Source organism: Hippocampus zosterae, chromosome 13 (assembly GCF_025434085.1).
Source record: "Hippocampus zosterae strain Florida chromosome 13, ASM2543408v3, whole genome shotgun sequence".
NCBI lineage: Eukaryota > Metazoa > Chordata > Actinopteri > Syngnathiformes > Syngnathidae > Hippocampus > Hippocampus zosterae.
Genome location: NC_067463.1, coordinates 23,291,963 through 23,307,598, shown reverse-complemented (window position 1 = coordinate 23,307,598; position 15,636 = coordinate 23,291,963). Strand labels below are relative to the sequence as shown.

At 58.7% G+C, this 15,636-nt stretch overlaps 4 protein-coding genes across 7 annotated transcripts; 2 read left to right on the top strand and 2 right to left on the bottom strand.

The window, feature by feature from the left end:
- The first annotated feature begins 68 nt into the window (after positions 1–68).
- On the top strand, positions 69–3,143 carry LOC127613066 (dynein regulatory complex subunit 4-like). 2 transcript variants are annotated; one of them, XM_052083958.1, is made up of 8 exons: positions 73–465; positions 580–708; positions 1,341–1,538; positions 1,642–1,848; positions 2,089–2,143; positions 2,218–2,591; positions 2,666–2,752; positions 2,841–3,143. In XM_052083958.1, exons 1-8 carry the CDS (start codon positions 463–465, stop codon positions 3,042–3,044), a joined length of 1,257 nt encoding a protein of 418 aa, XP_051939918.1. In that variant the 5' UTR covers positions 73–462; the 3' UTR covers positions 3,045–3,143. The 2 variants fall into 2 exon arrangements, with proteins under 2 accessions (XP_051939919.1, XP_051939918.1); XM_052083959.1 differs by lacking the exon at positions 580–708 and having other exon boundaries at positions 69–465.
- An 81-nt stretch (positions 3,144–3,224) lies between these two features.
- Positions 3,225–9,059, bottom strand: kif16ba (kinesin family member 16Ba). Of its 2 annotated transcripts, none has more exons than XM_052083932.1 (21): positions 8,671–9,059; positions 8,532–8,640; positions 8,395–8,464; positions 8,205–8,309; positions 8,008–8,124; positions 7,828–7,925; positions 7,652–7,761; positions 7,423–7,565; positions 6,854–7,022; positions 6,648–6,782; positions 6,372–6,547; positions 6,227–6,292; positions 5,574–5,633; positions 5,378–5,497; positions 5,177–5,291; positions 4,613–4,750; positions 4,243–4,541; positions 4,022–4,135; positions 3,857–3,946; positions 3,695–3,778; positions 3,225–3,604 (listed from the first exon to the last, which is right to left on the bottom strand). In XM_052083932.1, the coding sequence occupies exons 2-21, from the start codon at positions 8,576–8,578 to the stop codon at positions 3,434–3,436; spliced, it is 2,427 nt and encodes an 808-aa protein (XP_051939892.1). In that variant the 5' UTR covers positions 8,579–8,640; positions 8,671–9,059; the 3' UTR covers positions 3,225–3,433. The 2 variants fall into 2 exon arrangements, with proteins under 2 accessions (XP_051939892.1, XP_051939893.1); XM_052083933.1 differs by having other exon boundaries at positions 5,240–5,291.
- Positions 9,060–9,194: 135 nt separating this feature from the next.
- snrpb2 (small nuclear ribonucleoprotein polypeptide B2) lies at positions 9,195–11,267 on the top strand. Its single transcript, XM_052083983.1, has 6 exons — positions 9,195–9,846; positions 9,945–10,117; positions 10,192–10,323; positions 10,686–10,721; positions 10,803–10,891; positions 10,971–11,267. The coding sequence occupies exons 1-6, from the start codon at positions 9,726–9,728 to the stop codon at positions 11,128–11,130; spliced, it is 711 nt and encodes a 236-aa protein (XP_051939943.1). The 5' UTR covers positions 9,195–9,725; the 3' UTR covers positions 11,131–11,267.
- A 1,546-nt stretch (positions 11,268–12,813) lies between these two features.
- On the bottom strand, positions 12,814–15,212 carry rrp36 (ribosomal RNA processing 36). Of its 2 annotated transcripts, none has more exons than XM_052083974.1 (8): positions 15,041–15,212; positions 14,600–14,848; positions 14,337–14,472; positions 14,200–14,266; positions 13,777–13,881; positions 13,606–13,680; positions 13,406–13,523; positions 12,814–13,074 (listed from the first exon to the last, which is right to left on the bottom strand). In XM_052083974.1, the coding sequence occupies exons 2-8, from the start codon at positions 14,823–14,825 to the stop codon at positions 12,881–12,883; spliced, it is 921 nt and encodes a 306-aa protein (XP_051939934.1). In that variant the 5' UTR covers positions 14,826–14,848; positions 15,041–15,212; the 3' UTR covers positions 12,814–12,880. The 2 variants fall into 2 exon arrangements, with proteins under 2 accessions (XP_051939934.1, XP_051939935.1); XM_052083975.1 differs by having other exon boundaries at positions 14,600–14,843; positions 15,042–15,207.
- Positions 15,213–15,636: the final 424 nt, after the last annotated feature.

The window sequence follows — 15,636 nt, the reverse complement described above, 5'->3', positions numbered from 1 at the left end:
TGTTTGGGTATCAAATGCATATGTGTTGCCCCGAAGTTTTCTTTTTCTACGTAGCTCTTTTGAAAAGGGTTTTTTTCTGCGGTGTGGCAGTTAAAATACTCTTTAAAATGTATTTCCGGGTTTGATCTGTCGTAAAAGTATTTTAAGATGGCGTCATCGATGACGCCTGATTCGCCGAAGCCACTTCCTGTTTAGCCTCTTCCGGTTTGATGGCGGACGTACGGCAACCTGCTCTTTTTTTTACGCTTAAGAGCGCGAGTCGCCGCCCTCCAAGGGGAAACCAATCGTCACCCACTGTCACGTGTTTTTGTTTGCGGTTGAAATCAAGATGGAGTCGAAGGCGACGCCGTTGCCATGACAGCCCGTCGCCCTTTTCCGGGCGGCTACGGTTGAAGTCGATCAAGAGTTGCGCTTTCTGCTGCTGCTGCTGCGTCTGCGTCGTCGCCGTCTTCACATTCCGCGATGGTGAGGCCGGCCGCGTTTTGTTTAAGCAAGCGCCCAACTCGCTGAGCTCGCGAGTTAGTTTGGGATTAGTGCTCGTGTCCCAAAATATTGGTGTGTGTGTGTGTGTGTGTTCAGCAACCCGAAAGTGCAAATGCGCCGCAGGCGGGGAAGAAGAAGATGAAGAAGAAGCAGCAGCCCTCCAAGGGCAAAACGTCCGGGGCACCGGCGGACGTCCTGACGACGGAAGACATGTCCAAGCAGCAGGTAGCTCGCCGCTAGCGCCGAAATGAAGCGAGCAAGCGGCTCACTGCGCTCATCATGCTAACTTTTGACTCAAACACCAAAATAAGTTCGTCGAGACTTTAGTTAGATAGATAGTTATTTATTTAGTTTGTTTACTTTATTTAGTTAGATAGTTTACCGTGGGAGGGCGGGGGGTGTGAGCGCAGAAGGAAAAAAAAAGTCAAACTGATGACAAAAGCGGAAAGGGGCGGGACCTGGACGGGGCGACCAATCACGACAAGTAAGACATCATACGCGTCCAATCGCAGGGCTGTTTAAAATCGGAAGAAGGAAAGACCGATCGCCCCCCTAAAATGTTCTCACCGGATTTCGACCATTCACAAAAATGATCAATTTAAGAACTAAAACGGCGGATTTCCGCGTATCCGTGCAAAAATCGCCATCCCTGCGTAGTCACGTGATGCATTTCCCATTCAAACGAGAACGTTTTGCTTTTAGCAACTTTGAGCGATGATCACGCCAAAAACCACCAAGTTGAACCGCTGACATCGCCCAAAACAGCAGGGCGGTTCCTTCCGGTTTTTGCACGTTCAAAACGCCCCCAAAAACCCACTGGCCTCGTCACGCCATTTTCTGGACCTTTGAGCGCCTAGCTGGAGGAGCACGTGATCCGCCTGCGCGAGGAGCTGGAGCGCGAGCGCGAGGAGAGGAGCTTCTTCCAGCTGGAGCGAGACAAGCTCCGTAGCTCGTGGGAGGTGAGCCAGCGCCACCTGCAGGAGACCCGCGCGCAACTGGCCCAGCGCGCCAGAGAGAAGGACGACGCCGAGCGACGCCACCGCCTGGAGATTTCAGTTGGGTTTTCGCACAAACGCGCCGTTGGAGCAAAAGCGGCAGCCGCGCTGACCCCCGTGCCCCCCCCCCCCCCCCCCCCGTCTTTTTTCTTTCGTTCGACAGGTGTACTCGCGGAAGCTGAAGTCCGTCCTATCGGAGCAGCGGGCGGCGGTTGCGGACAAGAAGATGGACGTCGGCGAGGCGGGCTGGCCGGCGCGCCGACGCCACGCCGACGCCGAGCTGCGTCTGCGCGGGCTCGGACAAAACGCGCGGGCCGACGCCGACCGCGACAAGCTCGGCGGATACGAGTGCATCCGGGAGCTCAAACTGGTAACAACCCCCCCCCCCCCCCCCGCGATTGGACGATATCTTACTCGTTGCGATTGGTTGCCCACAACCAAGCCACGCCCCTTTATGCTTTTTTTTCCATCACTCGCCATTGCCATCCCTGAAAAAGGAAGGAATTAGTTTGAAAGGCGACAACCCCCCGACCAAATTCCTCCCTCCCCGCGGCGCATGCGCCCGCGTCGCAGGCGGCCGCTTTTAAGTCAAGCGTGTTGTTCTCGGCAGAAGCATCAAGTGGAGCTGATGGAGCTCAGCAACGAGTACCAGAAAAGGATCTCAGGTACACGGCGCCCGCGTTCGGACCTGAGCTCGGCGGCGGCGGCGAGTTTTTCACGCGGCGGCGCTTGCGTGCAGAGTTGGAGGCCAAGTACGCCGAGAAGGCGGAGCAAATGCGGCGTGCGGAGAGCGAGAAGACGCGGGCGGCCGTCACGGCGCTGGAGGACGCCGCGCGGCGCCGCCTGGAATCGCTAACCGACGAGCGGCGGCGAAAGTTCGGGGCGGCCCGGGAATTCTTCGGCGCGGCGCAGAGCAAACTGGCTCGCGACGGCGGAAGCCTCGGCGGCGAGGCCTCGGCGGCCGGGGGGCGGCGCCGGCGGGCCGACGCCCGCCTGGACCAAGCGCGGGAGCGCAACGCCCGGCTGGCCGCGTCCCTGCGGGAGGCCCAGCGCCACCTTCCGGACCTCCGCCGGCGGCTGGACGGCCACTGCCGGGCGCGCTCTCGACAGGCGGTACGAAAAAAAAAAAAGCGTCCCCCCCCCACCCCCCTGCATCTAAAGGGCCTTGTTGTGGGCGTGTCCCGCAGGCCAGCGCCGCCCGTGTCAAGCAGCTGGAGGAGGAGCTTGAGGACGTGGTCCTGGAGCGAGACCTGCTCATCGCCGCCTTTGCGCAGGTGACGTCGCACGACGTGGGGGTCGTACGGGGGGTGGGGGGGTCGAGCGGCGGCGGCTCACTCCGGACTGTTGCGCCGCCGGCTGCAGGTGGAGGAGGAGCGAGACGCGCTCCTCCGCAAGCAGACGGAGGTCCTGCTGGAGGTCCGGCGGAGGAGCGACCTGAAGGAGATGCTCCTGGACCGCAAGATGGCTTTCCTGAGTCACTCGGTGGACAGGGAGGGGGCGGCGCTTCGCCGCGATCCGGACGCGTCCTCCGTCTTCCCGCCGCCAGACGCGCGGCTCACGCTGTGACATCGGCCACGCCTGCCGTTACCGTTTTGTCCCCCCCATAGTTCCTTTTGTGTTGCATTTTATTTTCACAGGATAAACAGGAAGTGGAGGCGGTAAAAATCCTAATTTGTCCATTCTTGCTTGCAATTCCGCCGACTTGTTTTCCCATGCGGCAAAACATGCTAACAAGCGGCTAGCGCGTTTTCCTCCAGCAACTGTAGATGTGCGTCCTGCCTTTTGCGTTGCATTTTATTTCACCGGATAAACAGGAAGTGGAGGCGGTAAAAAATCCAAAGTTGCTTGCAAATTCCACCGACTTGTTTTCCCGTGCGGCAAAACATGCTAACCAGCAGCTAGCGCGCGCGCTCATGCGCGCTTTTCAGGCAACGTTAGCGGCCAGCCGAAGGCCGTCAGCCGGTTCCGTGGCGGCCGCTCTCAAAGACGCCTTTCTTGAAGAAGGGCGACAACTCGCACACGGAACGCTTGGACACGGGACGGGCGAGCTCGGCGTCGTCCGACGGGTCGTCGCACAGCGGGGAGCCCGACGTCGACATCACCGCAAACACGCTCCGCAGGTAGCGCTGCAACACAGAGGGCGCGCGCGCGCGCGTTAGTGCGGACAAAAAAATTAAAAAAGGCGTCGACGGCGAGCGGACGCGAGACGATCCGACCTCCAGCTGATTCCTGCGTTCGGCCGCCACTCTTTCGTCTTTGTTTCCAAAGATCTTCTTGGGAGGGAATTCCAGAGCGGCCAGCTGCAAAAGACGCGGCGATGACGTCGCAAGAGCGTCGCGGCGATCGGCCCGGCGCCGCTGGGCGAGCGAGCGACTGACCTGCGGATATTTGCAGCTGAGCCTCTTGCGCAACTCTCGGAAGCGACTGTAGCGACGGAACACCGTCCACGTCTCGTCCTCCACGCTCATCTGCCGCGCGCACGCGCGCACGTTAGCCGCTTTGGCGACGCTCGGGCGCCGCGGCGGGACGCGCCGATGACCCACCTTGACCTCGAACTCAAAGTGCTCGTCCTTGCCCTGACCTCTGAGGACGTAGCGGGGGATGTCGACGCGGACGGCGGGACGGCGAGGGGGCTCGGCGAGGGAGCCGCCCCGAAGCTGGAACGCAAAAAAAAGAAAAGTGGGCGGGGCCAGCCGGCCAAATGAAGATGGCGAGCGGGAATCCGGATCGGGAACTCGGGCGGCGGAACACGCTCGCCTTTTACCTCCTCCGCCGATCTCCTCTCGCCGGGGTCCGGCCCGGGGAGGGGTTCGGCGTCTGCGGCCCCCCCTCCGTCTCCGCCGACGGCCCCCGTGAGCGCCTCGCCGATGTCGGACGGGTCGAAGGTGGGCGACGGGCCGCTCCGGCGGGGGCGGGCGAGAGACGGTGGCGGCGGTGTCGCCGCGTGGGCGGAGACGGCGGGCGAGGGGGCGGGGCTGACCTTGCGCTTCTCGCGCAGCCGAGCCGCCTCTTTGGGGTGGTTGAAGCGGAACGTGTTGGTCCGGCCCAGCAGGATGACGGCGCCTGCGGCGACAACCGCGCTTGAGTGGCGGGGGGATGAAGGCACGTGCCCCCCCCCCATCAACCCCCCATACCTTGAGTGAGCCGCGTGGGCGCGGCCACGTCGGTCCCGTTGACGGAGCAGAGCGCGGCGGGCAGCGGCACCAGCGTCACCGTGCCGCCGCGGTTCTCAAAGGCGCAGTGCTCGCTCTCCACGCCGGCGCCGCGAACGACTGCAAAGTGACCACGTTAGCTCAGTCGCCCCCCCCCACATCCCTCCCAACTTGGTCTCCCCCCAAATGCGCCTTCCTCGAGCGTTTTTTTGTTTAATTTCCAAAAACGGATGAAAAAGACTTTTTTTCTTTTCATGCTGTTTTGATATCGTTTGAAAAAGTCCTTTTTTTGAGTCAAGTAAAAAAAAAAAAAAATCAATCGAGTAAAAACCCGGATGGTGCGATCATCACCGTGGCGTGCGGTGAGGTGAGGCGGCCGATTGACCAAATATACTGAGCAAAAGAGGGTCGCTTATTCAATTGGCTAAACGTTGCATTTGCGACGCGCGGATGTACGGCAAGCGGCGCCAACCGCTTGCAGGTATCGAGCCATTTTGTGATGACCGCGCAAGGCGGCGCGCGTTCAGAGGTGAGGCTCGGCCTCACCCGCCTCCCCTGACCGCACGCTCTCCGGCGTGACGGCGCAAGTGTGCGGTTTTGGCGGCGTACCGATGTCCTGCTGGGTGGCGGCGTCCTCCCTGCCCACGTACGTTCGTCCCTCCTGACGGACGGACAGACGGCGGAGAAGCGCGGGTGAGACGTGGCGAGCGCGTCGCCGGCGGCGGCCGGGCGGGCGGCTTGGGAGACCTTGAGGCGGTAGAGGACCACGCCGGTGCTGAGCGGGTCGTCGTCGATGCCGAGGAGGTGCGGCAGCTGCGAGTCCAGGACCACGCCGATGCCCTCCTTGCGCAGCGCCAGCGTCTCCTCCTGGGCGCACGTGGCTCTCGTCACGCTCGGGTTAGCGCCGCCGCCGTCGCCGCCGAAAAGGGAAGACGAAAAGTACCTTGAGGATGTTCTGCGTCTCGTTCCACTTGTTGGTCCACTCCTTGGTCAGCGCCAGCACCTGCGTGCACGGCGAGCGGCGTTTGCTTTTTGAGGGGGGGGGGGGGGTTGCGCAACAACCGTTTGCGGTCAGAAAAAGCGGGGAGAAAATTTCACGGAAAAAAGGCCCGAAGTTTTTTTTTTTCCCAACGCAGTCGAGTGGTTGAAAAACCAAAACAGAAAAAAAAACGATCCGTCGTCGGCGTCGGTTGAACAGAAGCCGGAGTTTTGTCAAAGCGTGCATTTCGAGTTTTTTTTTTCTTTTTTCGCTTTTGCGACAGCTCAAATAGCTCAACCGTGTGTTCCTCCTACAAAACCTTGCAAAAGATAAACTCAAATGCTTTTTGAGCACATCCAAAAAGGAAATTGCAATTGGACTTTTGCGCCACTGCCACCTGCTGGCCATTTTTTCACATTGCAGTCAAGCCTGCTCCTCCGGTGAGAAGTTGCATCAGCCTCTCTCGCGCCCCCCCCCCCTCCCGTGATTGGCGCCATTAGACGTCGTCATCGGGAGGCGGGGACTACTCGTCAAAGGGCGCTTTTAGACGTCAAAGGGTTGGAACGCGTTCACGGCCGTCGATCGTTTGCCATCCATGGCGTTGGCGTGCAACTGACCTTGGCTTGGTTCCGCTGCAGCTTCTCCTCCACGCTGAGCGCGGTGGGCGAGTCCAGCAGAGCCGTCTGAAAGACGAGCGCAGCGGCGGACGGGCGTGACGTGACAGCGACGGCGCGACGACGACGGCGCGACGGCGGCGCTCACCCGGTCGCCCCGAAGCAGCAGATCCTTGAGGCGCGCGATCTCCGCCCGCAGTTCTCGGATCAGCCTGACGTTGGCGTCCTCGTTGACGGTGGGCTTGTTGATGATGTTCTTGGCCCGGTTGGCGTAGCGCAGCGTGCTGAGCGTCTCGCCGTAGTTGACGTCGGCGGGGGACACGGCTAGTTTGAAAAAGCAAAACAAAAGCATCCGCCGCGGGTCGAACGCAAGCCGAGGGGGGGGTCGCGAGGGGCGCCGCGGCCTTTGCGGCCTTTTGCGTACTGGCGATCACGATGGTCTTGGAGTTGCCGCCCAGGCTGTCCTTCAGCAGCCACGTCAGCACCGAGTCTCGGTAGGGCACGAACACCGACTTGCGCTTCTGGCCGCCGTTGGCGTCGGCGTCGCCGCAAAGGTCGGCTGCGGGAACAAAAGGGCCGCGGGCTCATTTTGCCGTTCGGCTTTGGCCGGACGCGGCGGCCGACTCGGACCCAAGGCGCAGATGACGTTGCCCAGCGTGACGAGCGACTTGTTGATGTTGCCGCTTTCCTTGAGGCGAACGCCGGCGGCGCCGGTGGCGTCGGCGCGCTCGCTGCCGGCCAGATCCACCAAGTGGATCTTGCTCAGCGTCTCGCTGGGCATCTCCGCGTCAAACTTGGCCTGGACAAAAAAAAAAAAAAAAAAGATTTCATTGATTTCTCCAACTCGTTCGCTCCCAAAGACGTTTTGAAACGTCTTTTCAGACTAGGTCCAGAATTGGCCCAGACTGAATGAGTTTTTAATCACCCAACCGTGCGCTCAAAAAGGTCCACAGCCCCCTGGAGGTCATTTGCGGCAGGGACGTGCAGTCAGGGGAGGCGGGTGAGGCAGAGCCTCACCTCCGATTGCGCAATGCAATGCGCATTCACCCGCCTCCTGTCATGATTGCGCAATCAGAGGTGAGGCTCTGCCTCACCCGCCTCCCCTGACCGCACGTCAATCTGCCTCGCCTCTGATTGCGCAATCACGACACCAAAGGAGCAAGCGCGCACCACACCGCACGCCACGGATTTGCGGGCACCTGCGTGAAGTTGACGGTGAAGATGGCGTGCGAGCGGCTGCTGACGTGGTTCATGCCGGTGCTGGCGGTGGTCCGCTTGACGTTTCCCGCCTCCATCAGCTCCTCCACGTCGCCGTAGTTCTGCACCAGATGCTTGGACAGATCTGAGGAGACCAATGGGGACGAATCCGCCCGTCGCCGAGGCGCTCACAGATCGGTCGTCGTTCCGCGCCAGAGGATAAAGTCTGACCTTGGACGTAGGGTCCGTCCTTGGGGTGCTCCCGGACCCTCAGGTTGGACGCCTGAGCCGACTTCCTCCTCAGAAGATCCCGCACGCGCTCATTGTAGATCTCCAGGTAGCTGGGACAAGGGATGACGGATGAGCGGCGCTGTGGACGGCTGTGGGTGGGGGGTGGGGGGTGTCACCTGACTTCCGCGCGGAAAGAAGCTTCGTCCCGCCGAGCGGCGTCAGCGACGCGGCCGAACAAGGCCTCGCAGATCCGCGGGATCAATCCCGCGTCTCCCTGACGCGCACACACGAGCGCTCTCAGATCGGGCGTGCGGCGGACTCGCTCGTCCAGAATTTCCCGGCGCCGGGCGCGTTACCGGATTCCCCATCATGGTGTAGGACTTCCCGGAGCCCGTCTGACCGTAGGCCAACACGCAGGCGTTGTAGCCCTCAAAGGCCGCCTCCAGCACGTCGCGGCCCAAGTCGAGGAAGACCTGCCGGGCGGCAAAAATTGGGATTTTCCCGCCGTCGGGATTGGGGGGCGGGTGGGGTGACAACGCACAACGAGCTTGACCTTCTCCTGAGTCGCTAAGCCGGAGCCGCCCGAGTCGTAGGCGAAGTCGTAGGTGAAGGTCTTGGCGGGATCCCTGCCGGGGTCCCCAGCCGCGCCTTCTGAGAGCTTCGGTGTGGGGGTGGGGGGAGAAAGCAGTTGATGAGCTTGCCGACGCGCCGCTCGACAGGGGCGCAGAGAAGACGTACGACACCTTGGGGTCGGTGATGGACGTTTTGGCGCCGTCCATCTTGATGACGCACTTGGCCGACAAGTCCTTCTCCCTGGAAAGAGCGACGCGGGCGTTACTTTTGGGTTCTGACGTGTTGTTGTTTTGACCAGATAGCTCACCGTCTGTTCATGGGTCGGACCCGAACAGCCACCCGAACCGATGCCATGGCTCATCCCGCCTCAGGTCGGGTCCGCTCGGCCGCCTGACGTCACGCGGAGCGGGTTCCGGCTTAGCGCGTTAGCCGCTAGCGCGAGGAACGACCGGGCTCAAAACGCAGCCGGCCGCGCGGACGCGTCTAAGGAAAAAGAAAAAGAAAAAAAAGACGCGAGCGTCGGCGCGACAGCGGGAAGAAGCGGTACCGGCGATCCGGCGGCCCGAGGACGACGTTAGCCGGCGACCGAGCCTAGGCGCGTTCTGATTGGCCTAAAGGCGCCGGTGGCCATCCGTCAACAGGAAAGGTCGCTCTTCTTCGTGGACACAAACGAAGCGGCGTGGCGCACGAGCACCGCCAGCGGGGACGTCAAGTCCGTATTATTTCCACGAGAAGATTCGCGGTGGTTGTTTTTCTTTATTTTCCTTCTGGTACGGCACCGATACACTTCCGTAAACTCTCACGTCATCGACCGAAGAACTAAATAACGGTGACGGAGAGACGTCGCGGCCCAGATCTGCTTGCAGTTTCACCTCCCGTCCTGCTGGGGGCAGCCCATAATAAATGTGCCGACAAGCCCGCGCGGCGTTTCCTGTTTGGCAGCGTGGGGAGGCAGGAGAAAAGAGGTGACCCGCTTCCTTTCTTCTCGTTTGAGCGTTCTGTGGCGATTTCGGCGCCGATCAAAATGGGCCTTTCCAACGCTGCCGCGACGGTGCCGACTTTGAACGGTCTTTTGCGGGAGTCGTCGGGTCAAGAGGCGCCGGAGCTGCTCGGGAGCTAATCGGCTAGGCTAGCGGCTTGAACGGACGCGGCGCGGCGCATTGAGATGCTTCTCACTGCCGGTTGACTCGGAATTTGAAAAACAATCGGAGTTAAACGTGGACGTCGGTGGAATCGGTTCTAAATGAACGGATCTCAGCTCCAATGAATGTCGGAGCTCATTTTCATACAATTCCGCGAAGACGCACCGGAAGTTGTTTTGTTGTTGTTGTTTTGTTTTAAATACGATTTCGAGCTGCTTTAAGATGCCGCCGTGGTGTTGTTGTCAAATGACGCGAATGTGAGCCTGTAAACGCGACCGCGGTCTTAAAGGAACCCGATATTGTCTGTTTTGCGTCCCTCCTCCTGGATCCCCCCCCCAAAAAAAATGCACTTGATTTGAATGTGCGCCTGTCTGAAAAAAGGACGACCGCATTTGTCTCGCCGTAGGATTCCAACCATGGACATCCGGCCCAACCACACCATCTACATCAACAACATCAACGACAAAGTCAGGAAAGAAGGTGAGCGAGCGGTCACGGGCCCCGGCCGGCCGGGCTTTCTCCTCTTCGTCTTCTTGGTCTTGGGGCAACGTTGAGGCGCCGCTGTGCTGGTCCCGCAGAGTTGAAGCGCTCGCTGTACGCGCTCCTGTCGCAGTTTGGCCAGATCGTGGAGATCGTGGCCATGAAGACCATGAAGATGAGGGGCCAGGCCTTTGTGGTCTTCAAGGAGCTGGCCGCCGCCACCAACGCCCTGCGCCAGCTGCAGGGCTTCCCCTTCTACAACAAGCCCATGGTAGGTCGCCGAGGCCCCCCGCTCCCCCGGCCCTTTCGCCAACCGCGCGCCCGCTTTCCTCTTCCCCCCGCCAGAGGATCCAGTACGCCAAGACGGACTCTGAGGTCATCACCAAGGTCAAAGGGGCTCACGGTGACCGAGACAAGAAGAAGGACAAGAAGAAGAAACCTCAGGAAGCCGCCGCCCTCGCCAAGAAAGCCGCCACGGTGAGCCTGCTGCCGCCGCGACTCGACCGGAGCCAGAGTGCCCTGGCCGTCAGACGTTGCCGCTCGGACTCCCTTCTTTTGAATGTTTTTTTTTTCACCGACGTTGTGATCGGAGCGTGATTTATCTCTCCCTGGAGTCTTGAGAATGAACCCAACCGTTTGCGTCGATTATTTTGGCCAAATTCTGACGATTATCAATGCCGGCTCACCGGGCTGAGCGAGCGGCACCGTAAGATGGCCGCCGCAATGATGCTGGGCTGAGCGAGCGGCAACGTAAGATGGCCACCAATGGCGTCGCGTCTCCCGGCCGTCCGGGTCATGGCTCGAGAGCGACCCGCCGACTTTTGCTGCGTTGTGTTCAGGTGCCGTCGATTCCAGCCCACATCCCCGCCGCGCAGGTACGTGGACGCCGCCATAGCTCGCGTGGCCGGCCGGTCATGCGCCGGGATCGGGCGCGGAGTTAACGCTCGACTCTGCAGGTTCCCGACAACCCGCCGAACTACATCCTGTTCCTCAGCAACCTGCCCGAGGAAACCAACGAGATGATGCTGTCCATGCTCTTCAACCAGTAAGTGGCGGCGTGCGGCCGGGCGGGTGGACTTGCGCGCGTGCGTAACCGCGTGCTTGTGCGCGGCGGCGGCGTTAAGGTTCCCGGGCTTCAAGGAGGTGCGTCTGGTTCCCGGCAAGCACGACATCGCCTTCGTGGAGTTTGAAGGCGAAATGCAGGCGGGCGTGGCCAAGGATGCCCTGCAAGGCTTCCGGATCACCGCCACCTGCGCCATGAAGATCACTTTCGCCAAGAAGTAGCGGCGGCGAGCGCCTTTTTACGGACATTTTGGCTTTTGTTTGGTAGTTTTTTTTTTTCAGGTCCGCCTGCTTGTTTGTTGACGTGCATGGAATCGTTTTGTAAATGGACAAAATAAAAGTTGTTTTTTGTTTTTTTACACACATGGTCAATTTGATTGATTTGACATTGTTGATTCGTCACAAACTTTTGTGGCACGTTGGTCGATAGAGGAGGGGGCGTCTCCGGGACGACAAGAGGAACCTGTCAAATACGACACGAAATCATCTCACGCCACCGCCGCTTCTATTCGCACCCTTGGGACTTGACGAGACATTCCGACCGGGTCACCTTAAACAATTGAGTGCAAGGATATGAAATTATAAATGCTACGCCGCTTGACAAAGTCATCGCTTGAACGCGATTGACGACCGAATTTGCTCAATGAGGTATGCGTTCAAATGTTTTTTATGATTCGGTTTACAGTATGGCCAAAGTGGCCGTCCGTCACGTGACCTGACAGCCCCGCCCCCTCCCCCCACGTCCGCACCGATCCCTCTCCCAAAATCGTATAAATAGAAAATACAAATTCCTTGTAGTTAAACACGGCGTTTATTGAGCACCGCAAACAAACGCTTATCCACCCGCTCGCGTTTAAATATCTTGTTTCCGTCACATTTTTTGGGCTGCGGTGGCTGTGACGTCACGTCCGGTGGGCGAGTCCTCTTTGGACAAGATGGCCTCCGCCGGTGAAGAGGAACCTCGCGCTTGAAGGTGATATATTGTACTTGGTTCCTTTCTCTCTTCTTTCTTCTTTGACGCGACTCACGAAAAGCCAACGCGAGTCCGCACCGATGTTGAGCGAAATCGGTCGAACGAACACACCGGTGGTTTCGCACCGAGTTCAACGAAGGCAACTTTCGAGTTGCCTTGATGATAGAAGCGGGAAGGGGCGTGGCCTGGACGGGGCGACCAATCGCAACGAGTAAGACATCATAATCGTCCAATTGCAGGGCTGGTTACATGATAGCACTTATAAAGCACATCTTTGTCAAGTGAACGTCATTATTTGGCACTAAAATCCACGAGTCCACTTAAAAAAAAACAAAAAAATATAGCAAGTTCATTTTATTACATCATTGATCTAAACTGTCCAGTCAGTTTATGTAAGTGATGCAAAATGTCCGTCAAACGCAGAGTTGCAGCTGCATTTCCATTGATTTTAAGTTTGATGCCAAATGCCAAAATACTACTTTTGTCCTCTCTTTTTTTTCTGTTTTCGGTTTGTTTGTGATGGCTCCTTTTTTGGCGGCGGATGACCGGGACCCGTTGGCCGGGACGCGGGCAACGCAGCTCGTGAAGCTGGGCAGCGATGGGCGTGTGGCGCGACTACAAGGTTCTGATCGTGATGGGCAGCAGTTTGGCTCTGATTCACACCGGATGGTATCAGCTCAAGACCCGCCCCCACCTGTACAAGAGCGCGGCGCGCCAGGCCGCCGCAGGCGCCAAAAGCGAGTAGCGGCGGCGGCGGCCATGAGAAGCGGGGGCGGCGGGTGGCTACGCCGCAACTGGCCGTGGGTGGCGGGCGGCGCCCTGCTGGGCGTGCACGTGGCCACGTGGCTGATGCAGCGCGCCGTCAAGAACGCCGTACGCTCGCCGGCGCCACAGACGCGCACGCGCGACTGAAGAAAAAGAAGAAGAAGGGGGCGGGGCTTTCCAAATGTGTTTATTCTCAAGGACAAAATAGAGCTCGCTCATACAGCGCATAGTCGACTATCTGCGGACGTTCAAACGCGCTGGTCCGCCAGGGGGGCCCGCGGGCTGGTCCTGGCGCTGCTGTTGCCACGGCAACTTCCTGCGATCCTTGCCGGCGTTGCGCTTCCTCTTCTTGCCGAGGAAGGCTTCCAGCTTGCCGCTCGTCTTCAGCGTCGAGAAGCTCGCCGCCAGGCGCATCTTCTTCTGCTCGGCTTTAAAAAAAAAAAAGGGGGACATTGGGTGACATCGCCGAGACGACTTTTCACCCCCCCCTCCTTTTTGCGGGATCAACGCTTCTTTTCTGCTCCGAATATTTCCAGTGTGTACAAAAAAATGCAATGTTCGAAAACAAACGAATAAAGTTGATCCTCTCAGAATTGGACTTGTTGCCCCCCCCCCTAAAAATAAAGATCCTCAAAAAATGAGAAACTTTACTCATCTGACAACCCGGGGGCGCCCCCTTCCAAATACAACTTTGATTTCTAAGGATGATGACCCCCCCCCCCCCTTCCAAAAAAAAAAGCACTTTTTGCCCGTCTTTACCTTTGTTGACGAAGTAGGGGCGAGCTCCGCGACTGGCCCGCTCCCTCTGCTCCCTCTTGTGCTGAAGCTCGCTCGCCTGTCGGCGCTCTCGCCCGCCGCGCTCCCGCTCCCGATCGGCCTGCCGGATACGAGACAAGCTTGATGGCCCCGTTTTGCGGGGGGGCGGGGCATCCGGGCGCCCCCGGGGGCGTTAAACTCACCATTTTCCCCAGGAGGAAGTTAAGCTGCTCTCTCTTGTCACCGTCCTTGGTTTTCTTCAGCTGCTTTTGGATCACCTGAAGGGCCCCCCCCCGGGAAACGGGAAGGTTGGCGTTGCGTCATCGACAAAACCAACTCCGAGGTGTCGAAGCAACTTTGAGACTTATGCATACCTGCATCTCTCGCCGTCTGATGTCGTGGATGAAGCTGTAGGTCTTGTCAAAGATCTCCGCCTTGTACTCCCCCGACAGGTCGTCGAAACGAGGGTCTCGCAGTGTCTGCAACCGCCCCCCCCAAAAAAAGAACAGACAAATGATGCACTTTTTTCACCCTCCCATTTTTTCCGAGCAAATCGATTTCACAGGGATGGCAATAGTGAGTGATAAAAAGAGGTGTGTCCTGGATGGGGCGACCAATCACGAGTAAGACGTCATACACGTCCAAACGCAGGGGCTGTTTACAATCGGAAGATGGCGAAGACCTGACCCCCGCACCCACCCCTAAAATTAAGAAATAAAACGACGGAAAATTGCCATCCCCGTTTTAAGCGGCCGGCAACGAAGCCGGCTGGGGGCGCCTTTGTTTGGCGGACTCACCGCCTTCTTGACGGCGACCACCTGGCGAAGGAAGGGCGCCCGTTTCTTGGCGGAGACCTCGGCGGGCCTGAGAAAAGGAGCCAAAGGGCGTCAAGAAGCCCACCCGCCCGCCCGCCCGCCTGCCGCCGCTAGCTCACCTGTTCTTGTTGAGGCGCTTGCGCTGGGCGGCACTCGGTGGGCGCGGCCCGGCGCCGTTAGCGAGCCGGTTGTACGCCTTGGTGCCCACGCGGCTTTGCAGTCGCAGGATGTCCTCGAACGACATGACCGACAACTCTGGACGGACGGCCAACAAAATACACCCGCGTTCGTCGATTGTGATGGAAACGGGGGGAGGCGGGACAATTTCACCCGCGACGATATTTCGCCCCCCCGGCGGTTGCGCAACCGTCCCGCCCTTCACCTTTTTTGATGTCCTCCTCCTTCGTCGAGACACCCGGCCGGACTTTTGCCGCCCCGTCTTCGTCATGTCCCTCCTCTTCCTCGCTGGCTTCATCATCCTCCTCATCGTCACTCCCAGCAGATCCTACCCGATCTTCTTCATCTTCATCATCATCAGCCGCTTCCTCTTCTCTTCGTCGCTCCGTCAACGCAAGCGAGTTGCTTTCCTCTTCATCACCGCCCGCCATCGTGTTGGGCTCCGACGCGACGCCTTGTGGACGGGAGGTACAACAGCAGTTTACATTTTTTTTAGATTTAATATCTGTCACAGGCGAAGGATGCCTCTAAAAAATCATCGGTCCGATCTTTACAAAAATAGCTTCCGCCGAAGGCCGAACGGATCGGCGGGTGTTCAAGGCTCGCCGAGTATCTTTTTAAGCGATCGCTCATCAATGCCTTTTACCTGAAAAGCTGACAACGTTTAAAAGATGAACATTTGCGAGGGACTTTTTGGCGCTCGGAGATTTCCGGTCGTCGTTGGTGTGTGTGGAGGGGGCAGGGGGGGCGAAAAAAAAGAATCTTTATGAATTCGCGCGGCTCAGCTAGCACAGGCTACTTTAGCTTCCTGCAACGCGCATTCATGGGCGCCCCGGAAAAACGTCACTTCCAGGTGGTATTTCCGCCTTCACAATAAAAGTGAGGCTCTCATCCAAAATCGAGCGCGGCCCTTTCTCGACCGATACACATTTACCATATGGACGTCTGTTGTCAGCGGCTTACTTACGCCGCGTGTCAGCCGTCAAGGCGGCTGGATAAAAGGGAGGACACGTCTCACGGTTTTTTATTTATTATTTGGACAATTATCATAACACGCACAACAACATATATAGCGGACCAACCGGAAGTTGGAACAGGAAATGTTGAGAGCATATTTGTGACCGACGAGCCACCGTCCGCTCTTGACGTCTTCTTTTCTCTTTTGGGCCAACGCGATAAAAAATTACAAGGCTTTGCATCTTTTCCGTTTATTAACGCTTGCGCAATTCGTTCCGGGGAGAC